Consider the following 14,787-nt stretch of genomic DNA (forward strand, 5'->3'; position numbering starts at 1 on the left):
TGTCAGGGTAATGATTATAAACAAAAATATTCTTCTAACCTACTAAACATTTTTTACAATAATTTTATTTCAATAAATACAGTAGGGTCCAAAAGTCAGATTGCTAGTAAAAAAAATTTGCATTTAATTTAATAACATTTTAGCAAATAATATCGTTGAGTTATCATTGATTAATGATTCATTTCAAAATGTATGTGATTTAATGGCAGCAGCACTCATGAACTCCACACATTTGTGACAAACCTGATCATGTTCTCCAGCATGATTTAAAATGATCCAAAGAGCGTCAGACCCTCTGTAGTCACGTTTAATCTAACAAATTTACTATGGTTAAAGGGTTAGTTCACCCAAAAATGAAAATTGTGTCATTAATGTTATGAAGCAACGAGAATACTTTTTGTGCGCCAAAAAACCCCAAAACAAAATAACGACTTTATTCAATGTCTAGTGATGGGTGATTTCAAAACACTTCTTCATGAAGCTTCGAAGCTTTACGAATCTTATGTTTCGAATCAGTGGTCGGTTCAGAGCACGCATCATACTGCCAAAGTCGTGATTTCAGTAAACAAGGCTTCATTACGTCTTAAAGTGTTTTGAAATTTCAGTGGTTCACATTACTTTGGCAGTTTGATACACGCTCCGAACCGGCCACTGATTAGAAACAAAAGATTCGTAAAGCTTCGAAGCAGTGTTTTGAAATCGTCCATCACTAGATATTGTTGAATAAAGTCGTTATTTTGGCGCACAAAAAGTATTCTAGTCGCTTCATAACATTAAAGTTCAACCACTGTAGTCACATGACTTGTTTTAAATATTACATCTTTAGTACCTTTTTGGGCATTGAAAGTGTAAATTAACTTGCCGTCAACGGAGGCCTCACTGAGCTATTGGATTATTTATCAAAAATATCTTGATTTGTGTTCTGAAGATGAACAAAGGTCTTACTGGTGTGGAACGACATGAGGGTGAGTAATTAATGACACAATTTTCATTTTTGGGTGAACTAACCCTTTTAATGACTTGTTTACTTCATATAACATTTGTTTTAGAAATACACTGTTATATTTATATTGTGATTTAAAGAAAAGAAAAAAATCACTTCTTAGTAGATGTGAATCCAAGATATGTCTGTACTGCCAAACATGGTTTACTGCAAACTGATCCTGATGTTTGAGTGCCAGTTATCCCTCAAGCTCATATGAATACTCTTTCTTCATCCCTCTTTTCTCTGGTTGAAGTTATTACAAAATTAGTAGAACTCAGACAGTAGTTTTAAATAACTTACTTTTATTTCTCCTTTACATGGATGTATACAGTTGGCAATGTGTTTCATCAGAATCACTGGCTTTATGAGTTCGCTGACAGTATCAGCCAGAAACATGACAATTTAAGTATCTTATTTAATATAACAAATCTGATATGGTGTGTAACTACATAAAAGACAAAAACTCTAATGCAAGCTTAAAAACACATGCATCTAGAAATACTACAGAGGATGGATTTGTAATTGCTAAAATCTGTATATCTAAAAACTGTTTAACTAAGTCTAAAGGTTGATACTCATGAATATTGTTCAGAATGCACATTTGTAGTAAGTAATCCATTTGGCATACTAAACTGTATAACATTTTACAAATAGTAAAAAGTACAAAAAAAATTAAAATATTAAATGCGAGACCATTATATTACAACTTCAGAAAGGTTGCTGTATTCCTACAATTTCCCTACCCATCAGAATCACTTAAGCTGCCTCATTGTCAAGACATTTCCCCTTTAGGACGTCTGCGCTGTTGAATATAGTGACACGATATCATCTCAGATACAGTATAAAACCTGCACCATTGTGCGTATTATTCAGCATCCAAAATCATGATGTGAACGAAAAGCCCAGCTGAAGAAAGGAGGTCTCCATTCATGGTGAACAATGGCACATGGTGGTATCCTGCAGTATAACAAACAGAAATATACCCTTTATATCCCAATGACATAAGCAACAAATCAATAGTATTGTTATTGTTAAAGCGGTTATCGTATTTAGCATGCAAACTTAATTTACATACACATTTCTTTGTTTAGCCCTTTTTTTAATTCGAAACTTAAAATCGTAAATTGCAGATTGTCAATTTCATTTTGCAGATTGCCGTTGCTTTCGCACAGGACTGAAGCACACTAACCTTTCTTTAGGCTGTTGAAGGGAAGTGTGTACTGGCCAATAAATTCATTGTTCGATGTGGCATCGTAGTCCTCGATCAAAAAGCGCACAAGGGCTAGATCTGGCACACACACATCAAACTGGAAGTTTTCATTCCACATGGGGTTGAAGCCTTGAGAGAAAAGAGAGAGCAATTAGGCAACATCCTGATTCTGAGGCAAGTCCTGGGCAGCCACTTTTGCTGCGGCACCCAGGGAGTGATTGGGGGTTAGGTGCCTTGCTCAAGGGCACCTCAGTTGTGGGTAATGAGAGTGGAAGAGAGCACTGTTCTTTCACTCCCCCACCTACATTTCCTGCCCGTACTGAGACTCGAACCCACTACCTTTTTACAGGTTATTATACCATTATTCTCAATGTACTGCGTTTCCACCACGGTCGTATCAGCTGGCACACCGTAGATCTGCACTTGCACAATGGGATCAACAATAGAGGACTTCCTTTGGCTCACTTTGGGTAACTGCTGGGCTGAGATCACCTATTAGGCAAACAGTAAGAGTAGTGAAAAGTATTTTAAAAAAGTATTTTAAAAAAAAGCTATGCAGCTGACAATGAACAGCACAAAGATATAGTCCATATGCTCAAAATAAAGATGTTGCAGAGCCACTTGCCATCACATGAAGACTCTTTCTCTTTAACCATGGTCCCTTGGTGAGAGTGATGGGGTCAAACTCAGTGTCTCGGTCTCGTAGGTAAGAAGGCTTTAGGACGTAACCACTCTGTCCGTTTTGAAGAAAGAGCCCCTGATTCAGATCCATCTCTGTGCAGGGTGTCTGGAAGTTGAGGGCCACTGGAGGGAGAAGTGAGATGATTGGTTTAGCACTGTGACATTAACATCAACTTCCACTCTGATTAAATCTGAATATACATGTTTCTCACTAGTGTCAGTTATATGGTGGGTATCAGATTCATGTCTTTACCTATCTGACAGCCTGCGTTCCACAGAGGCACAGGGTTATAGTTCGAGGAGTCCGTCCTCAGTCCCCCTGGGTAAATCCTGCTGAGCTTGTCTGTATTATGACGGATATAATTGGTTGCTATGACAGAAAAAAAGAAAAAAAAAGAAGAAGTAATTATTGTGGGAACATGCTTGTTAGCTTTTTCTCTTTTTAGCATCTAAGAGTTATTATTAGCTGTGGAATGTGTTTGGGTTGTTAACAAATGGAGATTTTAGGTTAAAATACACACTATCATTCAAAGGTTTGGGGTTGGTACATTATTTTAATGTTTTTGAAAGTAGTCTAACTAAGGCTGCATTTATTTGATCAAAAAGTAAACAGTAATATTGTAATTAGTAAAATACTAATATTGTGAAAAATTATTAACATTAAATTAGAAAACAGTTATTTTAAATTGTTTCTTACTTTAAATTTAATTTTAAAATATAATTTATTCCTATGATATCAAAGCTAAATTTTCAGCCTCATTACTCCAGTCTTCAGTGTCACATGGTCCTTCGGAAATCATTCTAATATGCTGATTTGCTGCTCAAGAAGCATTTATTATTATTATTATCAATGTTGAAAACTGTTGTGCTGCTTAATATTTTTGTGAAAACCTTAATATTTTTTCCAGGATTTTTGATCAATAGAAAGTTTGAAAGAACAGCATTTGTTTGAAAAGTTTTTGTAACATTATAAATGTCTTTACTGTCCTTTTGTATCCTAATGTGTCCTAATGTGCAAAATAAAAAGATTAATTTAAACACAGTAATGTATATTGTTTTAGACACTGTAACTGGTGACCACCTTTTAAGTTTCACTGGTCTTTTACCACTTTTAGACAACTTATTGCCTTCTGTGTGAATTGCCATATTTTATTTGAATTACTAAAAATTAAACATGTAAAGATTTGAATAGATCATTTGAAAAAATATTTTTGAATATTTCAACAGATAATTTTGTTTATAAATAAAATGTGGATCACTTTTTTGCTGTCCAGCAAAAAAAAAAAAAAAAAAAAAAAAAAACCTGAATGGCTCTTTTCACTGTTAGTCACCTGCTTATTTACATATTCAAAGTTGTGTGTCAGGAGTCTCCCTCAAGCAGAACTCATCTTCTGTGACGTAATGCACGTTTATGACTGTGCAATAAATCTGTGGACAGAGTCTGAGTCTCCGTCTCATGACATGTATTTATGTTTTTAATAGCCTGTGTAGCGTTTGTGCAGCACAATTCATGACATCACACCTGATTCCTCCGCCAGTTTCACAGCTTTTCCCTCTTTGAATGAGGCCATCTCATAAAATGACTGCTTGTCCCGGGAATCCTCAAACCCATGGAAGTGGACACTTTTGCAGTAGATCACGATATCAGACAGCTCCTTTGCCAACTTCAGCGACTTCGATTCCTGTTTTAGGTATGTGTAATTATAAAATAAATGTTAAAAATGAAAAGAAATAAAGCACTTAAATGATTACTTTCCATGGACACACATGTATGCTTACGTTAGACTTCTTTTCACGGTCTTCTTCATCACCTTCATCATCTTCTTCCTCTGTTACACTTTCTTCATCTGCTGTTTTGAACTCATCTGAAAATGTGTCCTCAAGTTTGTTTAGTCTCTTCCCTTTCACTATGAACCGGCCTTTGAGTTCCTAAATAATACACGGTCATTAAATCAGAGACTGCAGATTCTGCCATCAGTTCACATTTACATGCATTCATCCAAACAACTCTTCCAATGAAAGACATGCATTTTGTTTATGCATTTTGCCTGTTTTTGTTCCTTTCTTTTTAGATTTTATTTAATTCTTTTAATGCAGGTAGAAGTAAAACGTGTATTCGTGTCTGCACAACTAGTGTCACCAAAAGGAAATGCATTCTAATAGCAGCTTATTTACAGTTGTCTGCATGTTAGGCTGGAATATGATAAAATGCTATCAACTTTTAATATGCTGAGCAGCATATGTATGTACTGCATATTGATTTTGACAGTAAGAGCAGCAGGCAGCACAAGCTGTTTCTAACAGTAGTTTTAGGAAGCTTATGCTGTAAATGATACCCTAGCCAACAGAAGTGTTTTTATTGTTGACTGTGACAGTGACCAGGACAGGCCACACCTTGACTGGAGGGAATGGAAAACAATGTTATATAAGCTATGATAATCACCCGCTCCCCTGCAGGCAAAGCACCAGTCGCCATAGCAATCGAATACATCGCCTTTAAAAGCCACAAAACTGTGATGATGGATCAACATCTTATAACTCTGCCTTTGCAGAGTATCCTCATTTCATATATGTGCACATAATTGATGTGCTGAAGATGTCAATTTTCTTGAAGAGTTGACATTTGTAATATCGTAAATGGCTGAAACAAAGAGAGTTTGAGATGCAGCAATGTTTTGAAATAGAGAGCAGCTGCATGAATTCCACACATTCCACACAGAATTCCACTCTGAAAGCATCTCCTGTTCAAACAGGCTGCAAAACTTTCTTGGGTCTCATGTCTAAATCCACAGCTACTGGATTATATAAAATTTATTTGATCTTTTAAACTGCTTTATGCATATTTTAAGTAAATGTTCAATTTGCAATTTGGATTGTCACAATAAAATTGCATGTAAAACAGCAAAATAATGTGTGCATTTACTCCAAACAGACTTTATATTGCTTTATTATGCTGCTTACAAGAATACTTGATTCTGATTGATCAATCAAGGCATTTTGTCGTCAAATATTTTTGTATTACAACCACTAAACATTAGGGATGCATAATATAATTTCCCATATTGGTTATTTTCCAATATTAGAGATTTTAACATTTATCTTTATATACAGATATTGGATCTTGAGCATGGCCTTTTCCCCTATTTTACATTTATATTATATTAAAAAATAAAAATAAAAAATAAAATAATCTTTAAAAACTAAGAATTTAATAACACCGTTAAATCTAATCTTTTGCCAATCTCAAAATTTAATATTAATATTTCACACTGTACAATGCTTTACAAGCATTTAAAACGACTGATTTTAGTGTTTTAGTTTTATTTTAACATAATAACAGTGTTTTTAATATCTACCATCTACTGGACATCAGCAATTAAACACTTATTTTTGCTTATCGTATCGGCCAGAATTTTAATATCAGTGCTCCGCTACTAAACATTTTTATTGTGCTAGACTACGCTAGTTTTCATTCGTAGTCTCTTTCTTCTTAAATGATAAAAATAATTTCATCTGAAATCAATATCCAACAATAAAAACCGATTGCTGTAGCGCCTCAGCTCAAGCGGCTCGTGAACCGACCATCTCTTCCTACTAGTTAATTCATAGCATCAAATAAACATGAATGAACATGAGAAGGCATGTTGTTTCAAACACGGAAAGATGTCAATACACACCATTTTTCAAGTTCAAGTCCACCGAGGTTAATCTTATAACTCCTGACTGATTTGTCGGACAAAATGGCGGATTCGGCGTTATGATTGGTTAGATCGCTTGTCAATCAAACTCCTGGCGAAGGGTCAATTAAAAGTCACACGTTTTTGTTTTTTTTTCTTCTGGGCATTATTGGTATTTTGTTTACACAATAAATTGTATTTAATTTGATTTCCATTTAATTCATAGTAAACTATTGTAGTCTCTGGCTGGGATGCTCCCCCACAGGAAGAAAAGACTTGGATGGTTACCAATTGAAAGACGGTTAGCATTCCTGAAACTAAAAATGGTACATAAAATAATTAATAATAGGGCTCCAGTGTATTTTAATTCTTATTTCTCACGGGTTAATGTAAGACATGGTCATTACACTAGACAAAGTTTTATGGATCTTAATCTATGTCGGTGTAAGACTTTGTATGGTCATAGAACATTCGAATATACAGGTGCACAGGAGTGGAATAAGTTGCCATTGGACATTAAGGTTTTAAAAGATGAGGTTGGTTTTAGTATAAGAGTAAAGAGTTTGTTTTCAGATGGAATGGTTTAAATAAATGTGAATTTGTTTGAATAAATTGGATGTAAGTTCATTAGTGACAATATATGCCAACAAAACTGTCGTCATGGGAGAAAAAAAAAAAGAAAAAGAAAAAAAAAAAGTCTTGTTAACTAAATCAAGGACCAATGATGTATTGCAACTTTTTTATGTCAAATAAACTCAACTCGACACTATATGACAAAGCAGGAGAACTCTACCATTTAAATGCTGTTTTTTGCATAATTTACAATGCATAATACTACTAGCATGTAATTAAATGTAATAGTAGCCTATGTAATTAAAATGAATTTCAATAAATTAAAATATTGTTAAAAGTCACACATTATTTGTTGTTTGTCACATGTAGTAGACCATTTTTTGCCATGGGTAAGAGGAGGATTTTTCACCTGGCTACCTCTGCAAGTATATTTCAAACCTGTGGGAAGCACTGCTCAGTCTATCATTATGACAAAATAATCTGTCATTATGACAAAAATAATCCCTCTCAGGCTCGGCTTCCTGTGCACCCTGTCAGGTTTATTGTGTATTTTATAATAATAATTGGCTTAACCTACGGTATCCCTTACATAGTCTTTCAACTGAATATGCCTGTAAACGATCTTCTGTATAACGTGGCTTAGTGGATTACTGTGTCCTAACATCCTGCAATCACTAACCTCTGGAGAAGGGAAGTGTGTGGGCATCTGATCTCCGAGGGGTTTGGTGACCAGAGCGCTACCCAGGATAGAGATCAAGTGCTGAGCCATGGTCTTCTGCTGCTCCACAGTGCAGTGGTTCTCCAAAGACAGGATCACAGGGTACTCGGACGTCTGGTGAAGGGAACAATGATATTGTTGTCAGTCAGGTACACGTGGAAAGCACACCAGAAGGACAAGCTCTACAAGTCCAAAAACAAACAGAAGCATCCTCTATGTTTTGAATTTATTTACCTTAAAGGCATATTCTTTAATGGCTTGAATCACATCTTTAAAGAGGATCTTTGAGGTGAGAGTGTATCCATGATAAATCACTGGCTCTCCATCTGATCCATCCCAGCAGTCCAGCTCCACACAGCGACATCCCTTTAGAAGTGCTCTGTACAGGGACAATGTAACTTGCTACTCCAAAACTAAGCCATAAAAACATGCTTTATAAGAGGTAAATTAATTCAGATGCTTTCATTATGAAACTAGAAATTATCAAATTAAGCACTTTATCATTTTTTAACTACAGTATGTAATTAAAATGTATTCAAATATTGATTGATTAACATTACTTTATGTACGCCTCAGTGCTGCTGGGTCCCTTGAGCTGGTCCTCCAGCAGGTATGTGTTATGAGAGGAGGAGATGAAGTAATGGTTGAGAGGCTGGTTCATGTCCTGGTAAACACTTTTATGGGCCGGGTTAAAGATCAGCCCCTCTGGCTGGTGCAGGTACATTAGGAAGCCATCCTTTGTCATTTGCTGTTTGGCTCTGGCTACAAGAAACACAGACATGCAATTACAAAGACTTTGAACTTGTATATTTTTTCCACTGAGACTGAAGCTGAATACATATACTTACACTACAGTTCAAAAGTTTGGGGTCAGTAAGTTTTCTTACCAAGACTGCATTTATGAAAAACAATACTGTGAAATATTATTACAACTTAAAAAAAACTGTTTTCCATGTTAATATATTATTAAAATGTAATTTATTCCTGTGATGGCAAAACTTACTGACACTAGACTTTTGAATGATAGTGTATATAGCAGACATTTTTATCCAAAGCAACTTACAAACAAGAATAACACAAGGCGGCGACATTACCATTTTCATCAGGTTCATATTTCTCAATAAGCTGAAGAGCATCATTCTGAGACACATCCTCTCTTTGCTCATTCAACAGGAAATTCAGCAGGTCAGTGGCGCTCATAAGACCATCTGTCTTTGCATACTCTCCGTAGATGACATCGATTTCCTCTCTTTGTGTCAAGATTTTATAGAAATGCTCAATCTCCTTGCCCTCTAGGAATCCACCCTTCGATTGGTCACATTTCTGAAAGAGGGGAAAAAGTGGCATTTCTAGTCAAGTTATTTCTTGTGTTCATCTATTTAAAGTGTGAGAGAATATTATAGACAGGTAAACTGGGTTAAATTCCTGCATAACAAGAATATTACCTGAAAGAGCATTTCAGCATAGTCTTCGTCCACCTCAATGTTGATGTCTTGTAGAAAGCTCTTCAGCTCTTTCGGACTCATCTTGTTGTCCAAGTTTTTATCTGCTTTACGCATACAACTGTAAATCCAGCTAAAGCACTAATGTAAGGACAATTAAAGACAGATTTGAAAGAATAATGCTTGAATTGCACCTCAACACCACACGCGTTTGAAAAGGATACTGCTCCGTTTTCTTCTGCGGAGTGAGGTTGTTCATGTTTGAGATGACTTTCTCCAAACCATTGACCCACTTCTTGGCTTCCTCCTCAGAGCTAGCGATCAGGTCCAGGGTTTTCTGTCGCCCCTTAAACAGAATGGAGAATGCTCGACCCTCCACTGACTCTTCTGTGTATTTCCTCAGACCCTCAGTTTGCCGACCTGTTCGTACCGCTTCAATGTCCTCAAGAGAGACTGAGTGAGAAAGACATACAAAAACATAAGCATACTTCATAAAATAAAATACAGAAAATATATAATGGAGTAAAATGTAATGCAGGTCACATTGAATCCAGACCATTAAGCAGTGTTGTCATTTTCAGATTTAATCATTTAATTGTGAATGAAATAGTGAGCATATATTTTGCATGTTTTATGTCCCAAAAAATGTTTGTGATTCACTATGTCTGGATGTCAATGAGCATATGGAAATTATATGTAGAAGAGGTCATGCTTAATACAAAAGCGTTGTAAGCTCTATTTTGTGCATTTGCATACTTACACAAACGTTTTAAACATAGCCTCAGGGCTGATGTTTTACAGCACTGGTCATAAAATTACAATATAACTTGAATATGCTGTTGTAAAACACACCACTTGCATAGAAACACCTAATTTAGTGAAAAAAAAAGTGTTTCTTCAATACCCCTTTTAATTAATTACATAAAAAAAAAAATCATGGTCAATTCTTCTGGCCAATGCTCTGAGCTTTAAAGCTCAGAATAAAAACATTGAATAAAAGCAAGAGAACTATGAAGTTCATCATTATGACAGTCATTGTTATGATATTAGAGTACATTACCGTTCAAGTTTGGGGTCAGATTTTTAAAATGTTTTTGGTAAAAGTATCTTATGCTCACCAAGGCTGCATTTATTTATACAAAAACAGGAAAAAAATTGTAATATTGTGAAAATTCTTAACGTTTTTTTATTTGTATATATTTTAAAATGTTTAAAATGTGTTATTTGAAAGAGAAATCTTTTGTTACATTATGAATGTCTTTACTGTCACTTTTGATCATCTGCATCTGTGCTGCATAAAAGTATTCATTTCTTTTAAAAATATCTTACTGAACCCAAACTTTTTAATGGTAGTGTACATCAATATGATGAACAGAAATGTGAGTATACAGAAAGATTCACCAACAGTTCAATAAATCACAAGGCAATGTCTTTAAAGTACAGCAAATATATCAATTTTATCAATTCTACCACACCCAGTAAACATTGGGCTCTCCATCTGATAAGGCTGGCATAAAACTTTAGTCCAAAACTGATAACAGTTATATATAACAGTTGATAACTTTAACATTAAAGAATGCAAGAAAATTATACTGTCACAGACATTAACTTTACACTGTCTGTACATATCATTATGCACAAAATTTATGTAGTCTCTATGCAATAATTTTAATCAGTTTATGCTTAAAAATGTGGATTTGAGCAGGGAAATTCTGTGTGACTGAGACATTCGTCAACACACATACTAGCCAACATAACACATTGTGGGTCAGTGCAGGACACGAGAGCGCATGCAAAGAAAGGGCTGATTCTGACACACCCCTGTGTACATCTTTTTTTTAGGACTCACATGTGTTTTTGGACTTCATGGTCTTTTTGGACTCATGCCACATGGTCTTGCAGTCCTCCTGCAGCTTATAGTAGCGTGTCTTTTTCCATGAGCCCGAACGGACTTTCAAAAGGTCCCCGCCGTTTATCAGGAACTGCAGGTCTTTGTCACCCTCCAAACCTGTGGGGAAGACAAGGACAAGACCACTCCTGTAGTAATTCTTTCAAAGCTCATATTATTTCCTTTTGAAAGGCAGATTTGTGGGTCATTTCCCACATCACAACATCCTTTTTTGTATGATGGCAGAACAAACAAAAGGATTGTATTATCCCTCTGTGGTCCAATTGAGGAAGGAACCAACCCTTTCATGAATCCAGCTGCTGAGGAAGAAAACGTGGTTTTAACTTCTATGTAAAACACAAAAGACTCTTCCTGAAAGACACTGAACACAGACTGTGGACACCTGACACCAAACAGGACCAGGTATTAGGTCAAACAGCCACAGCAGAAAATGCATTATTTACTAAGGCGTGGTGTGTGTATTTGAGAGTAATTTACACCTAACCATGAATCAATAGGTGTGACGTGAACTTGCTCTTTTTACGACAATAGCTGGGACCTACTTACACTGCTATCTAGGTAAGCAACTTATAGGTGAGACAGACAATGTTTTCCTGGTTACGAGATTTCCTTGGAGAGGGTGCGTGTCAATGAACTGTATACATCTTAAAATAACCAATAGAATACCACTGTAAACGCAAGTATGATGGTGAAGTTCTCAGATTACATTAAAACAAGATTATTGTTATTTTCATCCTCCTACCTATAAGTTTCATGTTGTCGCGCGCTACTGTCTTGCTGTGCGCGCGGTATAAGGACTCTTGAGACTTGGTCCGAACTGGTTGTCTTCGTACACACTGCATAGTGTGAATCTTCCTCTCAGAAATTAAAACTGCTTCTGATAAAAGGAGCCGCAAACATATCCCAACCACTTGCTGCGCTGTGTGGTGTATGGCTCACTCGCTTGTCTGCGGATTCGGGGCGTGTACTAATCCAAAGTTCATCCCTAGAATAAGACAGTGTAGTGATACCTTTCGTCTGATCCCAACGAGTGGCAATGTTTGTTGGCAAATTCAATCAACAAGTTAAGGATGTGTATTTAAAGAAAGATATAACTGTATACTTATAAAAAGTATACTTGAGACTATAGTCGAAAGCACGACGCGCGAATGCTACACATGCGTAACAGCTGGTAAAATACCTGTTGAGTTTTTACGTGACTTTCTGTGCAAAAGCAAAGGCGTCATCTAGTGGCTGCATTTGCCAGTCCACTGACAGACTGATGTGTTTAGCAGCCACACTTCAAACCTGATCCGGTGGATTTATGATAACCCTAGACGTGCTGTAAGAGTACGTGCAGATAAAACATGCCAAAATATGCCATTTAATCTCTCTCTCTCTTTGAGCTCTTCATTTTTCTTTCATTATGATGGTAGTAATGACCGGTTCAGAATTGTACAGGGGTTTCTTTTTCACTGCAATGTCAATACAAATATTGTTTATATATTTTAGAGGTGTTAAATGTATAGGCCAATAATGTTATTGTTAACTAAAACTATTAAAAATATATTTTTTTTCTTGTTAACTGAAATAAAGCTGAAATAAACTATATAAATATTACATGGGGGAAAACAAACAAAACCTTGGCAACTAACTAAAATAAAGTAAGCTTAATTGAAATACTAAAATTACAAAAACTGAAATAAGGCTAAATAAATAAAAACTAAAGCTAATACAAATTACAAAAGCAAATAAGAAAGTTAGTAATACATAAACTAACATTATAATAAAACCTGAAAATAATAAAAGCTCATTCAAAATATTAATAAATACTATAATAGTATATAAACTAAGATAACACTGATATAGGTCCAAATTTAACTTACTTTTAATTATACAAATTTTTAATTTCATTCCACATTTCTGTACCAAATTTTCTGTAAACATTTTTAATATTGCACTAAGGCAATGCCTAAAAAATGTATACTTTTATACAAGTTTTGCCCTAATTGTGGATTATATGGTTTATTTACAGATTCAGACATGTATGTACTGCATGATATCTTTCTGTTACAGTAAACATGACCCAGGTTTGGGTTCTTAAAAAACCTAAGGCATTTAAATGACTGTGTGCTTGTTGTGTATACATCTCCTGAATCTCCAGTATCTCTGTCATCCAGAGGGAAATAACTGTCTTGCCTCTCACTGAAAACAGGAAGCAGCCAGTGGGTTTGTGGGGGCAGACAGTCCCTCTACAAATTGTCTTAATACAAAAAACAAAACAAAACTTAGAACAAAACTTGCTTTCTTTAAAACCACCTTACCCTGCACAAACTGAATTAACTTTTTAAAATATATGTGTCACATTTAAGACTGTGATCTGCTGAAAAACACTGTTAAATGAGCTGAGCCTTGGTTTGAAGAGCAAGTAAACCCATAATTTGACAGACGTTTCAGGAACTGAAGTAATGAAAGGGATGTTATGCGAGTCAGGCGACGGAATGTTGCTCCAGGCTACTGACACCTCTCCTGTGCCTCATCCTCAATAGAAAATCTAGTAGGTTATTATATTGCTGCAGAATTGGAGCACTGTAGTGAGATGGAGAAATACACCCAACAAATGACAATACAAAGTTGCCAAGGGTGTGGCAGCCATATTATGTCCGCTAACTCAATTTACACTACACCACCCATTCATGCGTTTATCATACGCATCCACGGAAAAATCTTACTGAAAACAAAAATGTGTGGTTTGCGAAAGTATTTTCAAACGTAGTGTACAAATTAAATACAATACCAAATATACAACATAATAAATAAAAACTGGTTCATCTTCACTTTATTTCCCTCCCTGTTGTTTGTATCGGCAGTTAAATGAAATATTTCATAGCTAGCGCGTGAGGGATCATGTTTGGTATTCAGTTGCGCGTGGCTGAAACTCACGAGCGCGTGCAGGTTTAGTAGTGAACGGGTCTGAACATTCACTGCTCTCAAACTGAACTTTCAGATATTTATCGATTGACTTTTGTGATACGCACAACCATTTCGGAATCATTAATTCAGTTGCAACAGAGTTCCGTTTCAGTTTTCATTCAACACTTACATTGTTTATCAGCAATGCCGTTGGAATCCATTTCTCATGAATACAGAAGACTGTTATATCCTCCTCGTGCACAATATGTCCAGTGTTCTCAACTCCAGGAGTTCACAAGCAAAAAGAAATAACATAGAATTTCGAAAAATCTCGCTGGCGCAAAACAGACGAAACTGAGAGCGGACCTATTCCTCCAACCTTCTCAGCACAGGTACAGATTACCTGCCTGTGGGTACTAGCGTCTCAGTAAAAGGTATCTCATGATGAGCCACTCCCACTGATCAGTTCAGCATCTCATAACTGCATGCTGTGCCTCCAGCTGCCTGTAGGGGTCATGACAAATTATGCTTATACAGTAATGCAAATCCAGACTGAGATTGAATGTTTGGTTTGTTTTATTCTGGAGAAGCTGTTCTTAAACGTTCACTACGTGCTTCACTTGTAATTAGAGCTGCAGACACTTGTCATGCCGGTTAAGAGTAAATATGCTGTATTAGTGTATTGAATCTGCTAGACAGC

General features: G+C 35.9%; 1 protein-coding gene across 2 annotated transcripts; it reads right to left on the reverse strand.

Annotated features, from left to right (window-relative positions):
• Positions 1-1,267: 1,267 nt before the first annotated feature.
• Positions 1,268-14,540, reverse strand: plcd1b (phospholipase C, delta 1b). Of its 2 annotated transcripts, none has more exons than XM_051873829.1 (15): positions 14,278-14,540; positions 11,136-11,294; positions 9,511-9,739; positions 9,290-9,419; positions 8,939-9,167; positions 8,405-8,606; positions 8,079-8,223; positions 7,806-7,958; positions 4,656-4,805; positions 4,399-4,558; positions 3,130-3,246; positions 2,821-2,999; positions 2,555-2,687; positions 2,175-2,324; positions 1,268-1,942 (listed from the first exon to the last, which is right to left on the reverse strand). In XM_051873829.1, exons 1-15 carry the CDS (start codon positions 14,306-14,308, stop codon positions 1,851-1,853), a joined length of 2,259 nt encoding a protein of 752 aa, XP_051729789.1. In that variant the 5' UTR covers positions 14,309-14,540; the 3' UTR covers positions 1,268-1,850. The 2 variants fall into 2 exon arrangements, with proteins under 2 accessions (XP_051729789.1, XP_051729780.1); XM_051873820.1 differs by lacking the exon at positions 14,278-14,540 and adding an exon at positions 11,938-12,125.
• Positions 14,541-14,787: the final 247 nt, after the last annotated feature.

Source organism: Ctenopharyngodon idella, chromosome 2, assembly GCF_019924925.1.
Source record: "Ctenopharyngodon idella isolate HZGC_01 chromosome 2, HZGC01, whole genome shotgun sequence".
In the NCBI taxonomy this organism is placed as follows: Eukaryota; Metazoa; Chordata; class Actinopteri; order Cypriniformes; family Xenocyprididae; genus Ctenopharyngodon; species Ctenopharyngodon idella.

Coding starts and splice junctions, on each gene's coding strand:
- plcd1b (XM_051873820.1), bottom strand. CDS start 12,037: ATGCAGTGTGTACGAAGACAACCAGTTCGGACCAAGTCTCAAGAGTCC. Junction 2,325..2,554: donor GCAGTACATTGAGAATAATG/GTATAATAACCT, acceptor TTTTCTCTCAAG/GCTTCAACCCCATGTGGAAT. Junction 1,943..2,174: donor CTTCAACAGCCTAAAGAAAG/GTTAGTGTGCTT, acceptor GTTATACTGCAG/GATACCACCATGTGCCATTG.